The sequence below is a fragment of the Phyllostomus discolor genome, chromosome 3 (genome assembly GCF_004126475.2).
Source record: "Phyllostomus discolor isolate MPI-MPIP mPhyDis1 chromosome 3, mPhyDis1.pri.v3, whole genome shotgun sequence".
Taxonomy (NCBI): domain Eukaryota; kingdom Metazoa; phylum Chordata; class Mammalia; order Chiroptera; family Phyllostomidae; genus Phyllostomus; species Phyllostomus discolor.
This window is the reverse complement of record NC_040905.2, coordinates 133,593,789-133,615,864: the sequence shown is the minus strand read 5'-3', so window position 1 is coordinate 133,615,864 and position 22,076 is coordinate 133,593,789. Positions and strand designations below refer to the sequence as shown.

Sequence of the window (22,076 nt, the reverse complement as noted above, 5' to 3'; positions counted from 1 at the left end):
ACCTTGGGAACAGCTTGCTGCCTTCTGAGTGTCCCTCTGAGGCATGTGGGGAGAGGCCCTATGAAGCATATGCCTAGCCCAACTCATCATGACTAAGCAGAAATGCAGGGCTGTGCATGAAACCCTAGTCACAGATAGCTTTGTGAACTGAGATGCAATGCAAAGACCTTGTGGTAAAGTATATAAACTCAGATGGCAGTTTGGGAACTCATTCTCCTGAACCCTGTTTCTGCCTTAGAGTCACTCTCCTGTGTTTTCATGGTGGCTTTCCTAATACCAGGTTTTACCAGGGGAACTCTCCTCATGAGATGTCCTAGAAAAGTAATCAAGTGCCTGAATTTTGAATTCGAGTGGTACAGAATAATCAATCTCCATGTTTTTTTTTAAATGTTATTCTTTACAAGCAACTGGAAGGTAATTGAAGAAGATTCTTTCTGGTTAAAACAAAGGAAGGACCCTCAATTATGGGGGAAGTTAAAGAGAAGGCAGGGAGGAGTAACCACCTAACCCTGAAGGGAGGCGGAACCTGAGAAGTGGCCAGTTGTCTGTGATGGGTCATTTCAGTGTCAGGTGTAGTGAGTGTCCCCACAGTGTTCACCCCGCAGCATTTTATGTGCTTCACCCAACTCCCATCATAAACAGGCGGTGCCACTCTTTGTGGCCCAAAGGCAGGAGCCACCTTAGAGTCTTGGAGCAGCAGTGAGGAATCCAACTGGTAGTCTTGACTGGACAAGTCAACTACCTCGACACTGCTTATAACTCCTTATAGCCCACATCCATGGCATGATCTGGGACTAGAGAACTTGCTTCTCACTTTTGTTAGGCTAGCTGCTCAGTATGCAAACTCAGAAAATGTGATCGGTCTCGTACATCAGGAACTCTGCCACTTTCATTCACTTCCTCTGAACAAATGGTGGAGATTCTGCATGTGGATCAGTCACAGAAAAACCCATCTGTCCTTGAACTGGGTGACAGGGGTGGGAGGTAAGGCTGGGGGGTTAGGAGAGGTGCTGGCTCAGGAGCCCCACAAACCAGAGCTGGCCTTGTGGGGCCCTCCTCTCTGGATCTCTTCTTCCCTCATTTCAGAGATCCATGAATCCATGGGAAAAAGACCCTGAGGTTTAAAAAGTTATGCAAATGTGCACAGAGTACCCTCTCCCATTTGGACATGTGTGAAAAGCAAACTCCCTGTTGTTTATGGATACATTTCTGACATGGAGCTATTCTGTGGAGTCATTACTGGTGGACTTATTTGGGTTCCTTTTGGGCATTTTCATACCTTCTTCTTTTTAATAAAAAAATATTCAAGATATCATTCAGCTTAAATGGCCCCTTTACAGTGAGGCATTCCTTGACCATCTAATTCCCTCCCCAACCATCTTTAAGCATCTTGTTTCATTTTATCAGAGCACTGGTTGCTATTTGATATTATCTCATTCATTCAAAGGTACTTGTTTTTTGTTTGTCTCACTCAGTAGAAAAAAAGATCCATGAGGCCAGTGATATCATCTGTCTTGTTCTGCACTGTAACCCCAGCAGTCAGGATAGTTTGTGGGGGCACATTGGGTGCCCAATAAAATACTTGTGGAATAAATGAACACTCATGCAGCTCCTCGAAGAGCTGGCTGGCCTTCTCCCATCTTGCTGAGTGAAATACTTGAGCTAGTGGAATGTGGGCCAAAGTGTGAAACAGTCCTTTTCCATGCCTTCTTTGTCCCTCTGCCCCAGCCTCTGGGCCTCCCTGGAGCTGTCCCAACAGGCCTGACCCTCTGGGGACTATGTGAGGGAGGAGCGGCACTCCAAGGTGTGGAACAACCTTAGAAGTTGTCACTCCTGTTCTCATTCCTTCAAGCACAGTCTCTCCTCTCCTCAGTGAATGCCATTAATTTGGTCAGCAAGTATTTATTGAGGACCTACTATGTGCTGGAAACTGGGACACTAGGGAAAAACATGCCCTCTGTCCTCATCCTCCTGGAAGGAAAGGACAAACAATCATGCCAGCATATAGTGGATGAAGCCTTGGGGGTTCCCTGAGACCCCCATTCCTCTACATGCAGATCCTTAATAAGCTCCCTCTAGAGATCAAGGCAGGAACTAACATTAGGGGCCCAGGGCTGGGCTAAGCCTGTTATTGCCTGCAGTCCTCTCACAGCTTCTTGTGGAACTTAATGCTCTCATGGACAAAGTAAAAAAGGGAGGCTCCATGAGGGTGAGGGGCTTGCAGAGCTGTGGTCCAAGCCAGGTCTCTGCATCATGTCCACGTTCTTTCCCTCAGCCCTACCTGTTGTCCTGGATTAGCAGTGACTTTAATCCTAGAAACCTCTAGCTGGGAAGGGGAGGTAATTGGTGCCAGTAGAGCCAGTTAGGGAGATGTATTTCAGATGGTGGGTTGTGCCAAGACCCTCCAGCTCCACCCAGAATTTGGCTGTCTTTTTTCTCCACCAGTGTTGGTCTTAAAGTTGAGATGAGGAAGAGATTATATGGGATGAGAATGAAAAGCTCAGACAGAGCATCATTCCCTTGCCCACCTGGGCATCTGCCTGATTCAACCACAGAGATTCAACCACAAAGGTGTGCTGGGTGCCATAACAGGTACTGGGCAGGTGAATGAACAGCATCTCATTCCTCTAGTCTTCCTCATGCTTCTTCTCTTTTCATCATCTTATTTCATGAATAAAAGACCAAGGGATCCATCAGCTTGCAGCTACAGCCTGTGTCTCTAGGAAACACTGGACAATAGGGTGATGAGATCACTGAGTTACCTCCCTGAGTCAGGCCAGACAAGACACTTGGGTTTGGACAATTTCTGGTGTTGGCTAAGGTTTGTCCAGCCAGAGACATGTAAGTTATGTTTGGAGAAAATGCATTTTTGGAGCTGAAGCAGTGCATGCCATGACAATCAGTCCCCAGGTGAGTGCTCCCAGAAATCTGACGACTGCAGGTGTGCCCTCATCACCTGCTCCCAGCCCAGCCATTTTGTGGTACCTTCTACACCTATACTCTTTCCATCTCACATCTAATCTCTTCTCTTGTCTTGTACACCCACCCTTTAAAAGCTTTCCCCTCCTTTCAGTGCTCCTATTCAACCCCAGGCTATGACAACCCTTCTCCTCTCTCATTCTAACAAACTGGCTGCATTTTGGACAAACCACTCAGATCCTGGGAATTCCACTATTATTGACTTGCTGGTACCTTGAAAATAGAGCATAAATTCCAGATTTGCCAGTCCCCCCAGCTGTTAGGACCCCTGCCAGTGGCAGTGGGGTGCCACCAAGAGAGCCCTGGCTTGGGAGTCCCAGTGAGCTTTGCACCTGTGCTCTGCTGCTCTGGTTTGGACAAACCCATTGCTGCCTGGGAGTGAGCTTCCACCTGCCTCTGTGAAATGAGGCAGTGGGACAAGTCAGTATCTTTTCTTTTAGGATGTTTTCAGCTATAAAAACAGACTCTCTTGGCTTCACTCAAATCTCAGGATCCTTTCTACCCAGGAGGTTCCCTGGCTTGCTGTGTCTCTCAACAGATTTATTAAGCATTAACCCAGCATTTGGGGGTAAAACTGATTCTGGGGAGTGGGGTGAAAAAATAAACCTTTTTGTGTATAAAGCACAGATATGTATACATACAGCACACAAACAGATATACACCATATCTTTAGTATTAAAACTAAAATTTTATGAGGGAGTGTAATTAGGAAAAAAATACCTAAAAATCGTCCTTAGAGGCCCTAATGGGGGTGGGGAAGGTTGAGAAACACAGATTCAACCACAAAGGTGTGCTGGGTGCCATGATAAGTACTGGGCAGGTGAATGACAATATTTCCTTTCCCCCAGGAGCCCATCTTCCAAACCATGCGTCTTCTTTTCTTTCTTCTAAATCCTATTCCATGTCACTTTTAGTGAGTTTATAGGTGCATTTATATGTTCTGGTGGTCACCACTTATATTTTTGTGGCTTTTCTTTCCTCTAGCTATGGAATTGCTGGCTCTACCAATGTGACAGGTGATCAAGTGAAGAAGCTGGATGTCCTCTCTAATGACCTGGTCATTAACGTGTTACAGTCATCCTTTGCAACCTGTGTTCTTGTCTCAGAAGAAAACAAGCAAGCCATAATTGTAGAACCTGAGAAAAGGGTAGGTCTGAACTTCCACCATGCAGGGTTTTAATGTAACCATTTTTCTTCCTCATTTCATAAATGAGTCCAATTGTTCAGCCAAGCTGCATTCCTAGGAATCACCCTAGATTCCTTCTGTACCATGAGTCATCATTTCATGGATTCATCCTGACTATCATATCTCAAACTGTATACTCCTGTATACCCTATCACCACAGTTCATGTCATCATCCCTCTGGTGGACTCATACATGGGAGAAACTCATATACTTATACTCATCTCCATTCCTAACTTTTCAGTGTCATGTTCAATGCCCTTCAATGTCTGGCCCTCCTTGCTTCATCTCCACCCACCAAATTCCCACCCTTCATATCCAACTCTTCTGCCAATCTAAACTGCTTGCAATTCGTATCATTGATTTGTGCATTGCAGTCCATTTGGAATCCTATAGATCTGATTGTTTCTGGAGGGCAGAGGATGACTTACATTCTTCTCTATATTCTAGCATCAGCATAATGCCTGGCCCATTGTGAGGCTTCAATAATAAATTATTGTTGCAAAAGGGAATGGAAAGAGTATATCCAGCTTTTATAGTGTAATAACAACAATCATACAATAAAAAAAACTTTTGAAATTAGAAGTGGAGTTATATGGGCTTACTTACTATCTCTCCCTGTGTGAGATAAATTGGGGACATGTGGGAGTAGAATTAGAAAAAGGCGTTCAGAAAATGAACTTATAGAGGCTGCCTGATACCCAGTCTTGACTTTTTGAAGAGGGTGGAAAGCCACCTCCAATTAACTTGTTTTACATCATTCCTAAAATACTACTACATGTCAGATTCAAAGTTCATATTGTTCTCTGTTGGGTTTCTCAAGGTACTCGGCAGTTTCACGCATGTGGACTGAATTTGTTGTTCAATATTCTCTGTCAGTCCAACTTCTGTGACTACCAAGTGCCTTACTAATACACATGTTCCCCTTTTTCAGACGACAGTTTCTCGTGCATCAGCCAGGGTGATTTGTAAAGAACAAGTGGTCAGGGAGTCAGAATTATCTTAATTTGATGCAGAAATTTATTTATTTATTTAATGCCACCTTAAATTATTTTAATCTAACAAATATTGACTATATTCTGTTTGCAAAACATTGAGTTATAGATGTGAAAAGAAGAAAGTATCCTTACACTTAGGGAGCATACTAATGGAGCAAAAACCACAGATAAGAATCTCTAACACAAGGATTTAATAAGAATGCATAATAATAATTATACCAACACAGTAATTATCACACCTCTGAACTCATCTTTTATACCCTCTTGGCTTCACCTCTTCCCAGCCCCTTTGGGGGAATCAGTTCTATACTGCAGTCAGCCTGCTTTGTACAAGAGCAATTAAACAGTGCCTAGCTTTACCTGTCCCTTTTGTTTCTTGCCTTCAGTCTATCCTTTTAAATTATATTTTATTGATTATGCTATTACAATTATCCCAAATTTCTCCCTTTGCACTGCTCCTCCCAGCACCCACACTCCCTAAGGCAATCCCCACACCATTTTTATGTCTGTGGGACATGTATATAAGTTCTTTGGCTACTCCATTTCCTATACTGTAGTTTTTATCACAGTAGCTATTCTGTAACTACCAATTTGTACTTCTTTTTTTTTAAGATTTTATTTATTTATTTTTAGACAGAAAGGAAAGGAGGGAGAAAAGGACAGAGAGAAACATCAGTGTGTTATTGCCTCTCACGCACCCCCTACTATGGACCTGGCCTGCAACCTAGGCACGTGCCCTGGCTGGGAATCTAACCAGTGACCCTTTGATTCACAGGCTGGCACTCAATCCACTGAGCCACACCAGCCAGGGCCAAATTCTCCTTCTTAATGTCCTCAACTCTTCACCTATTCCCCCACACTCCCCTCCCATCTGGCAACCATCAAAAATCTCCCCATATCCATGATTCTGTCTCTGTACTTGTTGGCTTAGTTTGTGTTTTATATTAAATTGCAGATCAATATGTATTTATTGCTATTATATGGTTCATAGTTCTGATCTTCTTTTTCTTAAATAAATCCCTTTAGTGTTTCATATAATAATGGCTTGGTTATGATGAATTCCTTTAGTTTTTTTCTAGTCTGGGAAGCACTTTATCTGCCCTTCTATTCTAATTGATAGCCTTGCTGGGTAGAACAATCTTGGCTGCAGGTCTCTGCTTTTCATGGCTTTGAATATTTCTTGCCAATCCCTTCTGGCCTGCAAAGTTTCTTTGGAGAAATCAGCTGACAGTCTTATGAGAACTCCCTTGTAGGTAACTAACTGCTTTTAAGATTCTCTCTTTACCTTTATCCTTTGGCATTTTAATTATGATGTATCTCGGAATGGGCCTCCTTGCATCCATCTGGTTTGGGATTCCCTGTGCTTCCTGAACTTGCATGTCTATTTCCTTCACCAAATTAGGGAAGTTTTCTTTCACTATTTTTTCAGATAGATTCCCAATTTCCTGCTCTTTCCCTTCTCATTCTGACATCCCTAGGATGTGGATGTTGGAGTACTTGAACATCCTTAAATGTTCATCCTTAAGTTTCCTGATCATCCTTAAAACCAGTGTTTCCTGATCATCCTTAAAACCAGTGTTTTGAACTCTGTATCTGATAGATGGCTTATCTCCATTTTGTTTAGTTCTTGCTGGAGTTTTGATCTGTTCTTTCATTTGGGCCATGTTTCCTTGTCTTCTCATTTTAACAGCCTCCTTGTATTACATACAGCTGCTTTGACTCTGTGTCTTGGTAGCCTGGCCTAATTTACTAGGTGTCCTGTAGGGTCCAATGACACAGCCTCCCCTATCTCCCAAGCTGGGTACTCAAGGTGCATCCTCCATATGGGCTGAGTACACCCTCCTCTTGTAGTTGAGCATTGGCTGCTGCTGGCAGATCAATGGGAGGGATTTTCCTAGGCCAGTCAGCTACAAGGACTGGCTATGAACACTGACCACAAATCTCTGTCCTCCATGGGGAATCAGCTGTGCAGGGGCAGGATGGAGGTGGTCTGAAATGGTCTGTACCTGTCCCCTGGGTGTGCTGACCCTGGGGTTTCCTGGGTGGTACAGGCCAAGGTAAGCTCTCACTTGTTTTTATACGAGTCACCCTGTATGAACTACAAAGCAGTCTGCCGATGGCTGCTTCTTGTGCTGGGCTTGGAGGTTCCTAGATGAAACCAAGCTGTAAACCTAGGCTGATTGCTGCTATTGCTGGGCCTGGGACACTTAGCAAGAAGTAGAGGGGCTGGAGGTTCACTGACGCCAGCTGTTTCTTGGTTGAGAGGATTTAGGAAATTGTGAAGCATGAGTCCAAATCACCCATTTATATGGAAAAGCCACTGTTAACAGCTTGGGTAGGCCCATAAGTTGGGTTGGACAAAGGCTCAGGGGAACTCTATGTAAGTAACCAAATGCTTTTAAGATTTTCTCTTTACCCTCATCTGTGCTGTTGCAAAAGGTAGGAGCTCCTTCTTTCTTTCTGCTATGTATTATTCCACTGGGTAAATGTACCACAGTTTTTTGATCCACTCATTTACTGATGAGAACTTAGGTTGCTTCCAACATTTTGCTATTGTGAATTGTGCTGCTATGAACACAGGGGTGCATAAGGTATTTCAGGATTTTTAGGGTATAGACCCAGCAGTGGAATTGCTGGGTCAAAAGGCAGTTCCATTTTTAGTTTTTGGAGGAAATTCCATACTGTTTTCCATATGGCCACACCAGTCTGCATTCCCACCAACAGTGTACAAGGGTTCCCTTCTCTGAACATCCTCTCCAACACTTGTTTGTTGATTTGCTTATGATATCCATTCTGACTGGTGTGAAGTGGTAACTCATTGTGGTTTTAATTTGCATCTCTCTGATGGTTAGTGATGCTGACCATCTTTTCATATGTCTCTGGGTGTTCTGTATGTCCTCCTTGGAGAAGTGTCTGTCAGGTCCTTTGCCCACTTTTTAATTGGGTTGTTTGTCTTCCAGGAGTGGACTCATGTGAGATCTTTATATATTTTGGAGATCAAACCCTTGTCTGAGGTATCATTGGCAAATAAATTTTCCCATATGGTTGGTTCCCTTTTCATTTTGCTGATGTTTTCTTTAGCTATGCAGAAGCTTTTATTTCAATTAAGTCCCATTTGTTTATTCTTTCCTTTATGTTCCTTGCACTAAGGGATATATCAATGAAAATATTGCTGCATGGGATATCTGAAATTTTCCTGCCTGTGTTATCCTCTAGAACTTCTATGATGTCATGACTTATGTTTAAGTTCTTTATCCCCTTGAATTTATTTTTGTGTATGGCATAAGTTAGTAATTGAGTTTCATTTTTTTGGCATATAGCTGTCCAGATCTCCCTAAACCATTTGTTGAAGAGGCTATATTTACTCCATTATATGCTTCTGCTCCCTTTGTCAAATATTACTTGACCATAGAGACTTGGGTTTATTTCTGGGCTCTCTATTCTATTTCATTGATCTATGTGTCCATTTTTATGCCAGGCTGTTTTGATTACAGTGGCCTTGTAATATAGTTTGATATCAGGTATTGTGATCCCTCCTACTTTGTTCTTCTTTCTTAAAGTTGCCGTGGCTACTTGGGTATGTTTGCAGTTCCATAAATTTTTGATATGTTTGCAAAAACCACATCTTAAAGCAACTAATTTGGAGATGGAAAAACGCCAGTGGTGTGCTGGTAAACTGGTTCTGTCTTAAGAAGAATAATCTCTGATTTTTACTAATTGTCAGTATCAATTTTGTAAATACTCCCCATAGTTGATTTCTTTTCTTTTTTTTCAAAAGATTTTATTTCTTTATTTTTAGAGACAGGGGAAGGGAAGGAGAAAACAGAGGACAGAAACATTGATGTGAGAGGGAAACAGCAGGTGGCTGCCTCTCACACACCCCCAACTAAGAACCTGCCTTGTAACCCAGGCATGTGCCCTGACTGGAAACTGAACCATCAATCCTTTGGTTCACAGGCCAGTGCTTAATCCACTGAGCCACATAGGTCAGGGTCCTGTAGTTGATTTCAAGCTATTAATGTGACATCACTGAAAGCAGAGTTGGGAAGAGATGTGCATGATTAGCTTTTGAGCATGGTTACCAGCCAGCTCCAGCATTCTAGTGAGAATCACACTGGAAGAATGAATCTTTAGTATTTCCACTGCAAAGGAGGTTTACGCCCTTTGGGAAGTCCAGTTGGGCTATTGTTAAGAGCTCTGTGCACTGCAATGGCAAGTGTCATTTATAAGACCTGCATGAGAAATTTCTTTAGATCTTAATGTCTTTGCTTCACTGAAAGAATTATGTTCCTTATTTCCCTAGTGAATGAAAATAGATAAATGACTAACCTTGTTTTTCTTCTTCATTTGGCTGCAAGGAAACACAAGCCAGAATTATGATTCAGTTATATCAATGACATAGAAAATTAAGACTTATTTATCTATATTACATTACCTTCATCTATACCTCTTATTTTAAGTTGTGTTTTTTCTGCCTAATGATGTTTTGGTATACATATATAGTCATTATTTTCATTTTGTATGACACTCACTCCTTCCATGACAGAGTATAAATAAGAGTAACATTACTTAAAGACGTGTGGGGGTTGTGGTGGTGGGAGAAACTCCCTGTCTCACAAGAGAGTCTGTTGGAGGGGCCCACAGGATCCTAGAATGTACACAAACCCACCTACCTGGGAATCAGTGCCTGAAAGGGCACAATCCACTTACGGGAAGCAAAGGAAGTGACAGAAAGTGGGGAAGGGCTGAGCAAGCTAGCAAGCAGCACTGTTTCCTCTCTGACCCCTCCCCGACAGTGCAGCTAAGTGGGTTGCCCTGCCCTGGCAAATACCTAAGGCTCCACCCCTTACAATGTAACAGGTGTGCCAATCAAGTGTGGGCCAAATGAAAGAACAGATCAACACTCCAGGAAAAATACAACTAAGTGACAAAGAGATAGCCAGCCTGTCAGATGCACAGTTCAAAACACTGGTAATCAGGATGTTCACAGAAATGATTGAGTACAGTCGCAAAATGAAGGAAGAATTGAAGGCTATGTGAAGTGAAGAAAAATATACAGAGAATCAACAGTGAAAGGAAAGAAACTGGGACTCAAATCAACAACTTGAAACATCAGAAAGAAATAAACATTCGCTGGAAGAGAATGAAGAAACAAGAATTTTAAAAAATGAGGAGAGGCTTAGGAACCTCTGGGACAACTTTAAACATTCCAACACCTGAATCATAGGGGTGCCAGAAGGAGAAGAGGAAGAACAAAAAATTGAAAACTTATTTGAAAAAATAATGAAGTAAAACTTCCCCAATCTGGCAGTGGAGCTACACATGCAAATCCAGGACACTCAGAGAGTCCCAAAGAAGTTGGAGCCAAGAAGAAACACACCAAGAAACATCATAATTAAAATACCCAAGATTAAAGATGAGTAGAGAATCTTTAAAAACCATTTTTTAATTTATTTATTTTTAAAGAGGGGAAGGGAGGGAGAAAGCAAGGGAGAGAAACATCATTGTGTGGTCACCTCTTGAGCACCCCCTACTGGGGACCTGGCCCACAGCCCAGGTGTGTGCCCCACTAGGAATTGAACTGGTGACCCTTTTGTTCGAAGGCTGGCACTCAATCCCCTGAGCCACACCAGCCATGGTCAAAGATAAGGAGAGACTCTTAAAAGCAGCAAGAGAAAAGGTAACAGTTACCTACAAAGAAGTTCCCATAATACTATTAGCTGATTTCTCAAAAACAAAAACAAAAACACCTTATAGGCAAGAAGGGGCTGGAAAGAAGTATTACAAGCCATGAAAGGCAAGGACCTACATCCTAGATTACTCTACTCTATCCAGCAAAGCTATCATTTAGAATGGAAGGGAAGATAAAGTGCTTCTCAGATAAGGTAAAGTTGAAGGAATTCATCATCATCAAGCCCTTATTATATGAAATGTTAAAGGGACTTACCTAAGAAAAAGAAGATAAAAAACTATGAACAGTAAAATGACAACAAACTCACAACTATCGACAACTGAACCTAAAAATGAAAACAAAAACTAAGCAGACAATTTCAACAGGAACCGATTCACAGAAATGGAGATCACATGGAGGGTTATCAGTGGGGAGGGTGGGGGGAGATTGGGGGGAAAAGGTACAGGGAATAAGAAGCATAATTTGTAGGCACAAAATAGACAGGGGGAGGTCAAGAATGGTATAGGAAATGGAGAAGCCAAAGACCTTACATGTACAACCCATGGACATGAACTAAGAGGGGAGAATGCTGGTGGGAGGAGCAGTGCAGGGCAGTGTGGGATAAAGGGGAGAAAAAACATGAGACAACTATAATAGCATAATTAATAAAATATACTTAAAAATACTAACACTTCTTGAACTTTCCCCTAGATTCCATTTTTTTATCCCCTTAGTAATACTATTTTGTTATAATGTGTTAATTTTTAATGTAAAGTTGTATTGCCTTTTTATCTTTTGTTCAGGGTAAATATGTGGTCTGTTTTGATCCCCTTGATGGATCCTCCAACATCGATTGCCTTGTGTCCATTGGAACCATTTTTGGCATCTACAGAAAGGTAAAATGTAATGTGTCAAATCCCTGGTTTGGGATTGACAGCAAAGTTATGGTCCAGTGGCCAGTCCTGATTCACTGTTCCAGCAGCCAGAATGTGTATCATGGAACTCTGTGAGGTTTGACATAGGTTTATGTCCCTGGTTTTGACTTTTTCACCATTAGCTGCATAGTGAAGATCTATTAAGTTGTTAAAAGAAAATGTAGTGAAGTGTGGGTAGGAAGAGACATATAATTTACTCATAAGTGTGTCCTTTATAATAGAAAATGAAGTTAATAGTAAAAGAGACTATAGAGGGTAGTTACAGTGGTGATTGTATGTGAACTGAGAATTGTGACAGTGTGACAACAATAGAGATTATTATGTCAAAATTGCCCTTTAAATGCTCCAAATCAGGGGTCTTCAAACTATGACTCTTCCCAGAGCCAAATTCAGCCAGTTGCTTGAGATCTATAAGCAAAAAAATAACCCTTCTGTATTTTTAAATGTCTGTAAAAACTAAAGGATAATATTTTATGGCCCATAACATTTACATAAAATTTAATTTTCACTGTCTAGAAACAATGTTTTAATGGCATATGGTCAACTCATTTCTTTTTATGTTGCTTTTGGCTGATTTCATGATGCACTGGCAGGGCTACATGGCTGTGGTAGAGACTGTATGACAGTAGAGCCCACAATGTCCCAATGTCACCTGTGGAAACAGTTTGCTGCATACTCCTGCAGCATGAGGAATAGGACGCCTGTCCTGACCTACCACTTGTGTGACCTGGGTAGGCAACTCTACCTCCAAAGCTTCTCTTTTCCTTCTTCTTCTGTGTCATGTGTGTCTGTGTACATACACGCACAAGTGATGCAACAATGCTCAAATATACAAACAAAATAGAGTGAATACCTGTGTTCCCAACATAAAACATGAAATCTGAAATGTCATTTTGGCTTCAGCCCTTCTTATTTAATTTGGCAATAAAACCTCACAGAAGATGTTGAAGATGAACCAGTTTCTTTACCTTAATGGACAAGGTGACAGGTCGAGCTGATCGAAGAATTTCTCCCACTTCCCTATTTTAGAATACAGAGGCCATAATTTAAGCAGTGAGACCCTGATTTTCACTTTACTATTCAAAATGACTTGTTGTCTAGTATTGCACATAACCTTCTTTCAAACATATGGAAATTAGGACAACCGTGGAATAATTCTCTTTTGTCATTGGAGTATATTTTGCTTTTGTCTGGGCTCAGAGGGAGATCCATATCAAATCAATTTGAGAATAGGTTCTAATGCTCATGTAAGAAAGGTAAATGCAAGAATTATTTATTTCTTAAGTCAATCATGAAATATACCATTTTTGTTGTAGACATGGAAACAGATAATTTTACCTGCAAAATATCACATCTTTAGTATGGTGAGGTTTGTAGCAAAAGTCCTCATGTGAAGGAAGACCGCTGGTTAATGACTCGACCAAAACTAAAGCAGCATGATGTTTGCCAGCCCTTGTCTCCACCTCAACCCCCCCAAACAAAGACTCTTTGAAGGGAAAAAAAAGAAATAAAACTAAAAAACAGAGGGACACTGGCTATTAACTAAAAAAATCAAAACTGCTTGCTACAGCAGCCTGAATTAAAGATGCTACAAGTCAGCAATGAATCTCCACACTCAGTAAGTTTGAAGTGACTCTCTTAAAAGCCTGAAAAAAAAAGAGTATGATAGTGCCTTTAAGTCATTTCAGTTTTCAAAAGGCTTATTGATTATTTGAAACCATTTGAGGGCTTATGGGGCATAAATATTGATGTGCCTGATATTTCAAAGGTAACCTTTCCTGCTTTCTGCAAGGATGTTCTGGGCTAGAATTCAGCTCCCTAGGGCACCTGCTCAGGAGCTCAGCGTCTGTAACTGGAACCGGCAACAGTACTGGCCTTGCCCACACAATGCACGGAAACAGGTTCCAAGGGGACCTTGAGAGCACATGGTCCAGTGTTCTATGTGGTTCATGCTGCAGCACTTCAGGACGCGTCATCCAGTTTCTGGCTTATTATACCCAATTCCCCTGAGGTGTTGAGCAACCATCACATTTAGAATATTTATCCAAATATTAAGTCAAATATGTCTCCCTATTGTTATTTGGCCTTTTAGAGATTCAGAAAATAAGATTCTTAGATGTTAGAAATGGCTTTCCTGCCCTCCTTTAAAAATATTTTCTTTAAGTTAAACATCTTTAATATGAGATATTAACTTTAGACATTTGCAAGCGTGGCCATCCTCTACTGGATACATTATAATTTGCAGTGTCCTTTAAAAAATTCAATCTCCATAATTCAAAGCAGAGTTTTAAAAGTGTTCTAACAGCTTCAGATTTCAACATATTTCCCTTAACTGAGCACAGAAAGATGTATTAATAATAGCTATATGTAATATTAGCTATTAATGATGGCTTCCTGACACTGACTCTAGCTCTGTGGGACTTTGGGCAAGGTAATCACTCTTTGCCTCTTATTTCCTTAAGTGTAAAGGGGAGATACTGAAAATTAAGTCTAATGCACTGAAAATAGTGCCTGGCACGTAAAAAGTGCTTAATAAATGTTAGCCGTTAATATTACTAGTGTGGTTTTCCATACTAAGATTCAGTGGACAGTGTCACAACTCTAACTTAAAGGAGGGAAGGAGGAAAAGAAAATTAGTTCACATAACTAAAAGCCCAGTGGGTAGGTATACTTCCAGTGCAGCTACATTCAGGGCTGAGACCACATAATCCCGACACACTCCCCATTTATCTCTACCCTCCTCTCTAATGGCAAAATGGCTGCCAACAGATCCAGGCTCACACCCAATCCTCTCAGCAGCTCACGTAGAAAGTGTAAGCCTCTTTTCCAACAGTTCCAACAAGAATATCATCTCTTTGGCTCTGCTTGGCTTGGCATAGGTCATGTGCCCATCCTTCAACCAATCACTATGGCTTGAAGATTGTAATGATCTGGTTGACCAGGTCGAGGTCATGTACCCACCCTGGAGCTGAAAGGGAGGGAGGCAGTATCTTAAGGAAGATTGAGGTGCAGTTATCAGTTATCAGCAGCAGGGTGATAGATACTGGCTAGGCAAAACTAACTGATCTTCAGTACCAATTATAAACTCCTTGAGGCAGTGGCATCAAATATATTTTTGTCTGCTCGGTTTCTGGGTGCAATAGTAGCTGAACAATACTGGCCAAGTTACTGGGGACTCTGCTAAATGTCATGTGAGACCTTCTAAGGAGGGTTTGGCTACCCCTCTAAGGGAAGACTGTCTGGTGACATGACAGCCCCATCACACTTCTGCCTGACTTTCTCCTCTGCCACCTTGAGTCTCCAGAATCCATGTGTCTTCCCCTATGCCCTTTATGGGATGGTGTGGAATAAAACACACCAATACGTGCAGCAGGTGGTGGCCCAGGATACACAGAGAAGGGTTTCTTCCAGAGGCTTCCTAATTTTGCCAAGTTTTTATACACATTGGCCCATGGGCATCCACATGGGAATGTAATGAGTCTCTTGGAGCAAAGGCATTTACTGCTGGGAGTTTGGAGGAGGGAATTCATGCATGGAAAAGGGGATAAGGCAAGAAGAGAATTCCTCCAAATCCATGACTTGATGGCATTATTTTCTGTTTGTTGTGAGTATGTGGATCTTAGACAGTGTTACCATTTCTTATTTCATGCAAAGGTGTCAATGGATAAGATTATTTGATGACAGGATTTCAGGGAAAGCCTATTTACTCTTGCACCTTCCCCATAGGCAGGCAGGCAGGCATGGACAGTACTAGGCAAGGTGAAATCTCCAGGGAACTCTTAGTAATGGAGAACTGATCACTCCAAGCCTCTAGCAGCTTCCAGCTAATTTACTTGTTTACATATTCCCTTTGTCTGATTTCACACTGGCTGGTGGGATAAGTGGTTGAGATAGAGGATAGTTAGAAGCCTGAGTCTTCCCACTATATCACTGGCTTTGAAGGAAGCTCGTTTCTTTTTCAAGGTTGTGCACAGGCAAAATTAGTAGCTAGGGAAAACAACTCAAATTTTCTATTTTGTGTTTAGTCTGTGTTAACCTATGCTTTCTATCCTGTGAACACAAACTAGACCAAATCAAATAACTTGACCCAGCCCAACCACCTAACAGCCAGCCACCTTGATGAAAACCATTTATTAAACACGAGGAGTGGGGATGAGGGAAAAATGGAAAGAATGGTTTTAGCAATTCTTCCTTTTACATAAGTAGTTCTTAAACTTCAGGGAGTCATCTATGATAAATGGTAAAATGCAGATTCTCAGGCTCCCTTAGAAAGTCTAACTTAGCGGGATTAGCCCACAGCCCCAGAATATGCATTTTAATGAGTTTCCCAAGGGATTCTGATGCAGATGGTGGTCTCTGGGCCACACTTTCAAAACATGTGGAGGAAATCACTGTGAATGTTTTTGTTGGAATGACCTTTGTCAGCATAATGCTGTAGGTTCCCTTACTCTCAGCTGCTGAATCTCTGGTTTAGAACAAATAAATAGAATTGGCAGAAATTGCCCATTTTCATCTCTGTTTACATTCAAGTAGAGAGTATTCAAATTAAAATACTTGGGGCTGTTTTGAGGAACAAAGAAACCAATCAACTGTTAATAAAGATGGTAATTGTCAGTTAGCAGTCACTGATTAGGAGCAATCTCCTTAGGGCAGGGGTGTTGAACTCATTTTCATTAGGGACCACATCAGCCTTACAGTTTCCTTCAAAGGTCTGAAATAATTTTAGGACGGTATAAATGTAACTACTCCTTAACTATTAAGGAGTTGAAATTTCATTTAGCCCTTTGAAGGCAACCATGAGGCTGATGTGGCCCCTGGTGAGTTTGACACCCCTGCTGTAGGGTGTTCAGTTCCTTAATATTGCACAAATGTGGGTCACATGACCCAGCGGGCTGTGTTTTTAATGGAAGAAAGAAGAAAAGATTAGAGTGCATGTCATGTTCTAAGTGTAAGTATGGTTTTGTTACATTTCTGTAGTTGTGTGAGCATGCATGCGTGTTGATATTGGTTTGTTATGGAAAATGTGTTTCTTACTGTGAGTCATGGTCAAAAAATGGGAAGCATCTGTTCTAATCTGTGATGAGTCTGAAGAGACATTCTAAGTTCCTGTATTTCTGAAAATTTTTTTGATATATAAGTGATGTTGTCCACACTGCTCACTGGGGAATGGGCTGCCACTGGCAAGAACTCATGAAATTGATGTCCTCACCAGACTCACAGCCCTGCAGCCCAGTCTTAATTTGTTTAAATGAAGATGGAATAGGCAGGTGAAAGACATTGATGCACATAATAAGATTAAATTAGTGGGAGCTGGTAAGAATGCAGGCTCTTTCCTGAAAGTGAAAATAGAGAAATGAGGGAATATCAAATTAGTAAAATTGGAGGAGGGCCATAATTGGAAAGAAGGATCCAGCTGCAGGAAATCTGGGGTATGTGGGAAGGCTGCTGTGGTAATATAATCAGGATATCACTGATTCAAGAAGAAAGGTCCCTCTAAGAAGATGCCCTATTTCATTAAGAAAGCACCTTGATAATGAATCTTGCTAATGGTTGAACTAAAAAAAGAACCACAAAGACAAAAACAAAAATGTGTTTGTTTTCTTCCTTGTCCTAGAACTCTACTGATGAGCCTTCTGAAAAGGATGCTCTTCAGCCAGGACGGAACCTAGTGGCCGCTGGCTATGCACTGTATGGCAGTGCTACCATGTTGGTCCTGGCCATGGCATGTGGTGTCAACTGCTTCATGCTGGATCCGGTGAGAGACCCAGTGGGAGGTTAGGTACTTGGTTGATGGCTGTGAGTGAATGTCTCTTCTGTGTGTGTGGAGTGGGGTGGGCAGGGGTACATAGTGGTGGGAGATAAGTTCTAGGGAGGGACAGAGATGATGTGGGGAATGAGTGAAATGGAGGACAATGTGTACATCGTGAGATTATTGCAGTGCTAAATAACATCTCTACAGACATTAAAAGGGACCCTTTGTTCCAAGATGAAATATTTAGAACAGACATTACTCAACTGACTCCAGTGCCTATCAAGGCCAGGCAAGCCATATAAATGAGTAAAATGTGCTGGGGAAGGAGGGCCGGGGTGATGTTGGGGACTGTGGTGAACTGGAGAGGAATAGCGACAACTGCCAAGGCTTCTGATATTTAAGAAACACTGTTGTTGTTTTTTAAAATATGATGTTTCTGGATTTGTAAAACAGTGTGCCAGCCAACTAAAACACATTTATGGATCAGATGGGGCCTATAGATGGTCCATTTACCACTCACTATATACATTGCTAGCTTATTTTCCTGAGTGAACAGGTATCCCACCTGAAGCATTGTTTCCTCAAAAATAGCTACCAAATTTATTTGATGTGCACATGCATGCAAACATTTAGTTAACCTTTGCAGTTTGACAAGGCTTTGATGACTTGAGGACATGAAAATCAAGAAGAAAATGAAGATAACTCCTTAGTCCACCTTATAGAGAAAAGCTACCTGATGCAGAGAAGCCAACGGTGCCATGAAAAATATTCATTAGCAGTTTTAGTTTGCGCATAATGTCTTCTACATATCTATTAATTGGAATTAGTTATTTATTGAGTTAGATGACAGTTTCAAGAGAGCAGATAAATTAGGGAAAGAAATCTTTTTAAATATCTGGTACAACTAACCACACCACCAAATACAGATTCCATAGAATAATCTTTAACAGGTTAGCACATATATTATGTGTTTGGTCCAGTGTCCCAAGGGGAAAAGAATTGGGTTTATAAACAGCTTTTAGTTTTGGAAATGTTCTTGGGGGACATTAATGAAGCATGTTATTTATTTGGTGTTTTTTGCTGACAAACTGAACACAAGGACAAACAGGCAGCTGGAGTCCTGTGAGGGACAGTTAAGGTGTGGGGCTTTTTGGCAGGTCGCACAGATTGGAGCCTAGGCTGCCTTTGTCCCTGCACTCTTGCACAATTGGACTTTGCCTCTTTGGAAGTACCAGCACTTAATAAGTAAACAAGGGAGGGACACCCGCACTAAGTGCAGCCTCCAAATGAGGTGACCTCAGGGAAAATAGTGGCAGAACCAGAGCATACTTCACTTGGAGCCCAGGGTACAATTTCAGAAATCATTGATGAGTATTGATTTAATGTCTCACCAGACACTTCCGACTTCCCTGACATTCTTCTGGTGACATCTCTGTTACCTTTATGTTAATGGGCATGTAGAAAAAATTAAATCTCTTCTTGTTTCTAAATTGCAGACTGGTGTCCCCAGGAGTAAGTTTCTGTGTGTTTGATAGTCTTTGGCTCTCCTTACACCTAATGGCCCTCAGTGTTTGGAAGAAAAATGCAAGCCCACTGTCCTATTCCCTGCTGGCTGCCCTCCAGAGATCTGACTAACCCTCTGCTGGCTGATGCTGGGGTTGAGCCTTGGACTGGCTTAACATTTTCTTTTCATTTTGGCTTGCTGAGGGGACAAGATGAGAGTTTCTGCTAGAAAGGATCCCAACCCCTATATTTGCATTTTTAGCAGGTTTTAACTTTCAAAAAGCGTTTAATCTCCTGTCTCCATGTACAGGGACTCCCCTCCACATCCTGGGTGCTCTGGTTAGGTACCTGGGTGGGGTGTCTGCAAAGCATGGCCGCATGAGCTCTGCAGCACCTGTTATGCCATGGCTTCATTTTCCAGACTTTTTTTTGGTAAAGATACTTATTTATTTTTTTACTTAGTTTTCTGACCATAAAAGAATATTTCTACATATTTGTGTTCAAAAGAGTTGGAAATACCAGAAAAAAATAAAAGAAAAAAATCACTTGCAATGACACCTCTCAATGACCACTGTTAATTCTAGTCTCTTTTCCTTCCCTTACCCTTTTTCTTTCCTATCTTCCTTCCTCCCTTTGTAGTTCCAACATGCTGCATACTGGCAGGGAGCAACCTTTGCTATGGGAATAAATGGCTGGGGAGAAACGTGTTGATGGGGCCTTTCTTCTTGTAACTCTTGCTTCCATGGAGCACCCTGCCCCAGATGAGCAGAGCCCCAATCACCTTCTTCTCAGTGACACACAGGAGTCCCAAGCAATCCTCAATCCAGAGCAACAGGAGTTATGTGACAGTTTTCCTCCAAATTCCAAACTCTTTTGAAGAACCTAAGCATTAAAGGCACCAGCTTAGCACCGGGACATTGTGGAAGGACGTTCTGAGAAATATTTTGTGAGTCACTGAGCAAAGTCACCTGAACTTATATATGTGCTGTGAACCAAAACTCAGGGTTCTACTCTTTTCTGCAGTAACACACAAAAGGAAAATGCCAGCAGGTAGAAATGGAAAGCTGAGAGCAGCCCTGTGCATGTTGGTGTGACTTAGTTGATAGCCCACCTCCTGTCTGCACCAAGTCTTTGTTTTGTTTTGTTTTGTTTTTTGAAGGCATGCTCTTGTTATGTTGCTTCAGACACAACAATTCTTATTCTCCCTGAGGGTTTGCTGCTGTTTTACCTATTTCTGCCCTCCATATTTTTTAATGTTTTCTTTCTTCTTTTTTATCCTTACCCAAGGACATGCTAATTGATTTTAGAGAGAAGGGAAGGAAGGGAGAAAGAGAGGGAGAGAAACATTGATGTGAGAGAGAAACATCATTCGGTTGCCTCTCCTGTGTGCACTGATTGGGAATTGAACCTACCAACTTTCAGTTTACTGGATGATGCTCCAACCAACTGAGCCATATCAGCCAGGGCTGTTTTCTTTCATCTTTTACTGAAACCATTTAAAAGCAAGGTCAAAAGTCTCCTCTATGTCCATTAACATCTGCAGCAGCCTCTTGTCTTTCCCAGTTCCTTTCCACTAGTTACACCAATGACTCTTCCTGGCCCTGTCCCTGCTCACAGTTGCTGGAGAGGTGGGCTGGAGGCACTGGTGTCCCAGGGCCATGAGAAACACCCTGTGCTCGTGGTCATTTCACAATGTGTACAAATATTGAATCACTGTGTTGTATACTTGAAAGTAATATAGTGCTACATGTCTGTTATATCTCAATAAGAAAAACTCACGAAACAGAAAACCGAGCTCTTGGTATTGATACATGGGTGTGACTGCTGGCCTCGTGCACCTCCCCTCAACCTAGCCAAGCCTGCTGCACCCTCACACAAGAAGGGTGAGAGGGCTCATCACCTCTACACCTTTCCCTCCTGTTTCGCAGGCCATTGGAGAGTTCATTTTGGTGGACAAGGATGTGAAGATCAAGAAGAAAGGGAACATCTACAGCCTCAATGAAGGTTATGCCAAGGATTTTGACCCTGTTGTCACTGAGTATGTACAGAGGAAGAAGTTTCCACCAGTAAGTGAGAGCTCTTTGCTACTTTCTCTTGGCAGAATGAAATCAGGATAATTAAGGCAATTGGTACCTGCTCTATAATATCTGATGGATTTCTATCAAACTGTCACAAGACTGAAGGTGTACATCTTTGTATCCCTCAGTTACTAATTACTGAATGTGAAGAAAAGAAATGACTGTCTGTAGAGCTGCTTCTATCTGGGAATGTCCAATATTGTCATACTGTTATCAGATGCCACTGATGGCTGCTGTGTCCTGAGGAGGAAGCCGAAATGTTAGCATGACATTCAGGGCCCTCAGAGTCGGCCCCAGGCTCTCCTTCCAGCTATATCATCTCTCCTTCCACTTTACCTTGGATTCCCCTCATCCCCACCCCAACCCTGGCCCCTCCCCTAGACCCAGGTAGACAGAATTTGCTTCTGTACATTGTTTGCTTGTGCACCTCCCTCTCCCACAAGATGAAAACCCACCTTCCTTAGCTTGGCAAAATCCTTCTTGCAAGGTTCTGCTAAGTGGTACCATTTTTGTGATGTCTGCCCCAGCCACATAGCCAGAGTCAACAGCACCCTCCTCAAGGCTTCTGAGAGTAATCTGGCATAGTGTAAGACATATGAGAGACTGCCTCCATTTTTCCATTTTTCTGCTCCTTGGGAACAGGATTTTCATCACATTTCCTAGAAAACACCTAAACGTGCACTGTATAGGTGCTCACTAAACCATTTTGAGTCAAATAAGTGTAAAGGGCACATGGAGAACTTCCTTTTCTGCAACCCTAATTATTGCTGGTCTTAACCTTGCAGGATAACTCAGCCCCCTACGGCTCCAGGTACGTGGGCTCCATGGTGGCTGATGTCCACCGCACCCTGGTCTATGGAGGGATCTTTCTGTACCCAGCTAACAAGAAGAGCCCCAAAGGAAAGGTAAACAGATCCTCTGAGAAGCAGTGGGTTTCATTTGCAACCTGGGGATTTGACTTAGAGAGAAAGGTTATG

General features: G+C 42.0%; 1 protein-coding gene and 1 long non-coding RNA gene across 2 annotated transcripts in view; one reads left to right on the top strand and one right to left on the bottom strand.

Moving 5' to 3' along the window:
- Positions 1 to 22,076, top strand: part of FBP1 (fructose-bisphosphatase 1) — a 31,816-nt gene that overhangs the window by 7,300 nt on the left and 2,440 nt on the right. Inside the window, exons 2-6 of the mRNA XM_028531503.2 lie at positions 3,964 to 4,126; positions 11,635 to 11,727; positions 17,381 to 17,521; positions 20,950 to 21,087; positions 21,885 to 22,004. Coding sequence (XP_028387304.1) covers positions 3,964 to 4,126; positions 11,635 to 11,727; positions 17,381 to 17,521; positions 20,950 to 21,087; positions 21,885 to 22,004 — 655 coding nt within the window. The remainder of the gene's footprint in view (positions 1 to 3,963; positions 4,127 to 11,634; positions 11,728 to 17,380; positions 17,522 to 20,949; positions 21,088 to 21,884; positions 22,005 to 22,076) is intronic.
- On the bottom strand, positions 797 to 21,924 carry LOC118499640. Its single transcript, XR_004902146.1, has 3 exons — positions 21,841 to 21,924; positions 4,768 to 4,770; positions 797 to 809 (listed from the first exon to the last, which is right to left on the bottom strand). It is a non-coding gene; the product is annotated as an uncharacterized LOC118499640 (long non-coding RNA).